This window comes from Helianthus annuus, chromosome 6, assembly GCF_002127325.2.
Source record: "Helianthus annuus cultivar XRQ/B chromosome 6, HanXRQr2.0-SUNRISE, whole genome shotgun sequence".
NCBI classification, from domain to species: Eukaryota; Viridiplantae; Streptophyta; class Magnoliopsida; order Asterales; family Asteraceae; genus Helianthus; species Helianthus annuus.
This window is the reverse complement of record NC_035438.2, coordinates 106797726-106804652: the sequence shown is the minus strand read 5'-3', so window position 1 is coordinate 106804652 and position 6927 is coordinate 106797726. Positions and strand designations below refer to the sequence as shown.

General features: G+C 35.4%; 1 protein-coding gene across 1 annotated transcript; it reads right to left on the bottom strand.

The window, feature by feature from the left end:
- Positions 1 to 1441: 1441 nt before the first annotated feature.
- Positions 1442 to 4697, bottom strand: LOC110865709. Its single transcript, XM_022115034.2, has 4 exons — positions 4450 to 4697; positions 2793 to 2874; positions 2604 to 2708; positions 1442 to 1928 (listed from the first exon to the last, which is right to left on the bottom strand). Exons 1-4 carry the CDS (start codon positions 4593 to 4595, stop codon positions 1665 to 1667), a joined length of 597 nt encoding a protein of 198 aa, XP_021970726.1. The 5' UTR covers positions 4596 to 4697; the 3' UTR covers positions 1442 to 1664.
- Between the last annotated feature and the right edge of the window lie 2230 nt (positions 4698 to 6927).

Sequence of the window (6927 nt, the reverse complement as noted above, 5' to 3'; positions counted from 1 at the left end):
AATTGACAAAAATACCCTAAGTTTTCAGTTAGTATTTAACACCCGTTAGCCTTAAGGCCTTAGGATGTTACAAAATCAAAAGTTAAAACCTTAGATTGTTATTTTAAACTATTAGTACCTAAGGTTGTTACTTTACATAAACCACAGAGACTAACGGTGTAATTAACTCATAAAAAAAGAACAAATCAGTATTATTTAATTGAATAGAGATAAATATAAGAAATCAAATGTATACGTTTTTTAAAAGGTTGCAAAAATTTGAGAGAGGATGTTTTTTAGGTAAACTATATTACGCCAAGTAGCAAGCTTCCTATCCTTGAAATCCTCTTCTATTCAAGGTTGAGGCAAATATCAACTTGCCATAGGATTTTTTTGCCAAAGACGTTTGGCATCGACAGTTTTCATTTTCCCACTTTGGTAAGATACAACAGAAGAAAGAACAACTTTGATCAAGAAAACAACGGCTAAGATATGCACTCATAAAATTCACAGAGTTAGTAGGGGACCTAGAAACAAAATTGACAATTGTACCATATACAAAGCTTCTACATGTTTCAACAATTAGGGGTGTTCAAAAAATCCGTATCCGAAATATCCGAAATATCCAAAATTTCGGATTCAGATTTGGATATGAATTTCAAAAATTTCGGATAATCCGATATCCAAAAACTATTTTTTTAATAAATATATATAGTATATGAGCATTATATATAGTTTGAAATATATAAAAAATAATAAATAATCGGATTCGGATGTTGATTTATGAATGTTTTTTGTATTCAATATTGGAAATTTGGAAATTCGGATATAAGTTTAATTTTAATCTATGCACGAAACAAATTTTTTTATTTTATTTTTTATAAATTCGGATATATGTTCGGATATCCGAATCCGTATCCGAAATTTTGGATATCCAGAATTTCGGATACGGATTCGGATATCAGTATTCACTATCCAAAATTTTCGGATATCCGAAAACCGGATAATCCAATCTTCGTATATTCGAAAACTGGATAATCCGATCTTGAAGACCCCTATCGACAATACTTGGTGGCTGCATATCTTTATGTAGTGTTGGCTCTTTCATGTTAGCCCTTGCTTTAGACCCTTCAAATTTAAAGGGCCTCCAAACTTCCCCGCTATGTACTTGCATTTTGGATCAAGAACATGTGTGGGCTGTTTCCCTTGCGTTGGGCATATAAACGACAACCAAAACAGCAAACAGCGCAGGTCCAAACCCTTCAACTTCCACATTACCTAGTGCTCATCAACACCACCATGCTCGGTTCGCTTCAAACGTACCAACATCCAAACACGCAAAACGCTACGCTAATTCAGATATGCCAAACAGAACTAGATCCTAAAGAAGAAGTCTGAACAAATGGAAACCCTCTCATCTCAAAATAACGAAAACACTGAAATACAATCCAAGGCAACCTCATGATGTTGAAAAGGAAAATACCGCGATTTTCAAGCTGTTCTATCGATTTAATCTGTTTCTTCTTTGAGCTTCACTTGGTTTATGTTACTGTTTTGACCGTTTAAGATCGAATAAAACACGCAAAATTCATACAATTATTTATGTACGTATATCACTACAAAAAACTTGAACAAAGTGTCGACAAAAAGGCAACTATAGTTTGTACCAGCTGGTTGAAAATCAATCAATTTTCTTCAAGGGCAGCAATCTCATACCTAACTTCTTCAAGATGCTCATTAATGGTGGTGACTGCATCCTGCACCCCCTGAATGGCTTCCTTCATGGCATTATCATATTCCGCATCAGCTTCCGCTTCTTCTGTTCCAGCAGCTTCGGTTATCTCATGAACATGCACACATTCATGCTGATTTCTGAACTTGCAGTTTTCATGGCTCACCAGACGCTCTGATGGTCGACCGGCTTTCTTCAGAACCTGAACCGTTGCAGTCTGTTTAAGAACATAACATCGTCAGATAACCGCCAATCACAGATCATTATATTATATATATACTATTAATATTAATATGCTATTTTGTCACATCAACCAACTTTGGCATTATCCAATTTTAGCCCCTCAACTTTAACAATGACATGTTTAGCCCCTCAACTTTGGTAATGGCATGTTTAGCCCCTTAACTAAAACAACTTTAATCCCTCAACTTTAATAGTGACATGTTTAGTCCCTTAACTACATCAAACAACTTTAGCCCATCAACTTTAATAATAAACAGCTTTAGCCCCTCAACTTTAATAATGACAGGTTTAGCCCCTCAACTTTAGTAATGACATGTTTAGCCCCTTAACTAAAAAACCTTATAGTCTCTCAACTTTAATAATAAACAACTTCAGCCCCTCAACTTTAATAATAAACAACTTTAGCCTCTCAACTTTAATAATGACATGTTTAATTAGCCCCTTAACTAAAACATCAAAAAACTTATTTTTTTAATTAAAACTTGATTGTTATTGAAATAATACAATTTTTTTAATCATATCCGACACCAAATATATTAATTAGAAAAACATTTTGGGTCCGTTTTGCCAGTTCTAGAGTAAAATAAAAAAAGATAAATTTAAAATAGCCACAGGCACACTAAAGTCATGTGATTGAAGTTTGAAGTACCAGATGCAGCTTTTGCTTTTCCTGAACTTGAACAGATCTCAGCAAAGAAGCTAAGTCATTTCGGCAATAATCGGGACTGAGAAACGTTGACTCCAATGCAAGGACCTGCATTTATGTTATGAAAAAACTTCAATGACATAAGATCTTTGAAACTATAAGGATTGGGTGAAATATGTTGCTCTTGCTAACCTCCTTCGAACAGTCGCTAAATTCCACTGTGATCTCGTTGCAAAGTTGTTGGTAAGCGGAATCTCCCAATTCAGTAAATCCTCTGCCAATAATTGTGTAAGATAAGTTACCAGCACAAACAATTTGAACGTCTGAACCCTGAAGCTACTAGAAAAATGACTCATCATCATCATCATACTCAGTAAATCCCACCAATAGCAAAGCTAAGGTAGGGTCTGAGGAGGGTAGATGTAGACAGCCTTACCTCTACCCCGTAGGAATAGAGAGGCTGCTTCCAGTGAGACCCTCAGCCTTACCTCATACTAGAAAAATGACTACATTAAAAAGCCCTATTAAAATAGGTTACAAGTATATATAGTATGAAAATATTTTGTTTTCAATCTAATAAGAAGTTACTATCAACATTTGTATTATTTTTTTATGTTGAATAGCACAAAACTAAATTTTCAATCTAACTACACAGCTAGATTAACATCATCAACTTCAAATTTTTGTATAAAGAAAAAGTATACAAAAATACTGCAAAAATCTTATAAATTGGCTTTTTAATATAAAGAAATATATAGCACAATGTCTTATTTTAAAAATGGGTATTGATGTTTCATTTGTGGATGAAATGAAAAAAAGCAACCTTCCTCCTACGGTCCCACGCATAAGAAAACAAAAACATTCATGGAATGGGCTTCTAGTCAATAATCCAACCGTTTGTAGGTGAGAGCACATACTATAACGCATGTGCGCGCCTATGTAAGTAGATATACATATGAGCGTGTACGTACATATGAATACATATGTATGTATATATAGGGGTGCATTCAATGCAGTTTACAGAGTTGAGAACTGTGAGAAAATGAAGAAACTGCTATGTGTAGACAAAAAAAAAAACTTATGCGTAATGCGTACAAGAAGGTAAAGAAACTGATGTGTATAAGAAAAAAAAAACTCACACAGATTAAAGACTCATGTTTATCTATAGAGTAATGGCTGTGTCGTAAAGAACCACTGAGTAACAAAGAATTGAAGAACCATGGTTGTAAGAGTGAAGAATCAAAAAGGAAAATACCAAAGCGAGCACCTGAAGAAAAGATTGTGCCTTGTGTTTGTCAGAGACGCCTTGGCCCCACCTGGATCGCTTTTGATTACATAAATAGTCTGTGTAAAAAGGCTTTGAAAGGATTTATGAAGGGCTCAAATATGGTGGTGATACAAGTTATGAATGGCACACTAACTGGCATAAATAGAAAGGCTTCAGGAATGACTAAAGAGGGAGGGGTTTGAAAAAGTAAAGAAAAGCACACTAACTGGCATGAAAGAAGGTAGTATAGGCCATTGAAAGATTAGCTTTTAAGCATATTTTTTATATCAATCACATAACAGAAGCTTGTTTTGGTTGATGTAAATTCAAATTGAATTATAAGATCCAGTTGCAAATTTTAAAACAAATATAAATGTACAACGTAAACATATACTGTCTGCATAAAGTATAATTATTTGGGCAGGCAGGCAGGCAGGCAGGCATGATTCCTTCATCTAGAAATAAATAGGGCAACTTTCATTGTTGGTAAAACAGATCGATCACACATTGATTGAACCCTAACAAAACAAAACAAAACAATACAAGGAATTTAATAAATTAAAGAACAGCAAATGAATATACTTTTTGAGTTTTGCGTAAGCTTCCGCTCTCCGCTGCTGAACCGCAAGAAACTGGCGAAGCAAGGAGACGATTTGGAGGCGGCTGTTTTGATCAACATCCGTATCCATGGCTTCCGTTATTTTCACTTTCTCCTCGAAATCTTCCATAACATCCTTCCTCGTTCTCCAACTCCACCCCCTATCTATCTCAAATATCACACGCTCGGTTTCTTTTTTCTCAAGTCACTAGGGTTCTATGTATCTATGTATGTATGATTTTAAAACGAGTTTTAAAATAGGAACAATTAACTTTATTTTAGATCAAATAGAAGTTAATTTTCCCTAGGAAGGATAGAAAGCCATAGGATTATGACATGTGGCAAATTTTAAAATAAAGAGAAAGGTTATTTTAGTCAATCCAACTCCTTCTTCTTCCTTTTTCAAAACCCAGTAAATTCAAAAACCCACCATTTTCAAAACCCACCATCTTCAACTATTTCTTCACTTTCTATCTCAATAATCACTACATTATAGTGCGATTTTCATCACCAATCAATGATTCAGAACCCGATCAACGTGTTCTTCAGCTTTTTTTTTTTTTTTTTAAGAAAACCCAGTTTAATTTCATAAAAAAATCTCATTTTTTCCGGTGATTTTGGAGATAATCACTCGATTCGTTTGATTCGAGCGTTGATAAGTGTTTCTATCATTCAAATTTCGTCAATTGATGAAGAAATCAGCTTCGATCTGTCACACCCCGATTTCCACGTGTATCACCGGTGGGCCCGGTGGGGGATTATCGTGACGTAGTTGGCAACAATATAGTCAAACCACAATATATAAATGCACAGCGGAAGCATAAAGATAAATATTATCCAACCATTTATTGTAATATCGATTGTATCACATATAGTTGAATAGTATCCACAGGAGGGATCAAAGATAAATAAAAATGTTGTTCAACAGATAAGACATCAAGCTTGCGAGACTTCTTAAGATGCTAAGGAGCTATTACCAGCCGATTTCGTATAGTACCTGCACTTAATCTTTTTGGGAAAATACGTCAGTTTACACTGGTAAATACATTCAACCGACACTTTTGTAAAATGTTTATTTAAAATTGATTTGAATGCACGAGGCACAAATTCTTTTATAACTTGGGAGAATTATTTAAAATTATAATCTTGTGAACGATTTACATCTTCCTTCTTTGCGTTCAGTAGCCCGGATCTATCCCGGGTTAAAGATCAATAAACACACCACTTTGCGTAAAACCGTGGTGGGTAAACCAACGGCTACGTCTTTTAATAGTATAGACATAATACCGGGTGTACGCCTACACCCGGGTGTCGAGGTCGTGGCCGTTTCGTAAAATGATGCCTAGGATATCCGGGACATGGTCATTAACCCCCCAAAGGCTTTTAAGTAACAAGACTGTTTAAATGAGCCGATCAAATTATTCAATTAACCACCTAAGCGATGGAAGATTTGATGCTCAATCAAGCGGTATTTTATATACCGTAACCCAAGCCCATATAAGGGAAAATAAGTTAAAAGTATTTACCTTTGCAAGTATTGTCCTTAATCAGTTAAATCACAGATATCTTTTACTGGGGCTCCTATTCTGGAACGAAGGTTTTAAAATAACCTATTAGAATCCTAACGGGTCTTTATATTAGCCGTAGCCTAGACCGGTTAGTTTCGAGGGATAGATACGGTTTAATCGCGTGAAAGGCGAAAACCGAGAATGGAATGTGATTCTGACCCAACAAGTTCGGAGACTCGTTTTATACGGGTTTAATGTTCACACTCTGAATCTTGGGGTCAAAATGATATGGTTTGACCCGTATCGGCTAATTTATGTAAACTAGTTACATAAGCCGAACCGTGCGCGCAATAGGTGCAACGGGTAACCGTAGGAGTCCTACACTCTTTTCCTAAGTCAATATACTTTAAAGAGGTTGTGGTATCAGTAGGATACCTTCCATAATGCCCGTAACGAGTTTTAGTTCATTATACGCCCCGTAGGGGTTTTCCGGTCATTTTAAAGACTTTTAAAAGGGCTTTCTGAGTTCTATAGGAAACCTGAGCTTCCCGATCAGTTTAATAAGTCTAAAATATCTTATTTATTATTTAAAATCAGTAGCAACTGGAATCCGGTCAAAAGACCTTGTAGAACTCAAGTTTTGGCCAAAAAAGGCATATTCGGTATTTACCGAACCGTAGCCATAACCGCAGGTTATGAGCATGTTAAAATTAATTAAAAATCTTTAAAAATCCCAAAATATTATTTTACTACAGTGGGTAAAAGTTTTGGTGACGAATTCTTGTTTTAGGTAGGTGTTATGCTAATTGCGCCGTTTATTACAAAAGTTTCTTATAAATGCGCTATTTAGCATAACTCCCATTCTAGACTCGGATTGGCGTGAAACTTTAGGGACATGCTTAGAATTTAGTAAGCAAGGTTATGGTCCCTTCACGTGTCCGAAATACTCGTTTT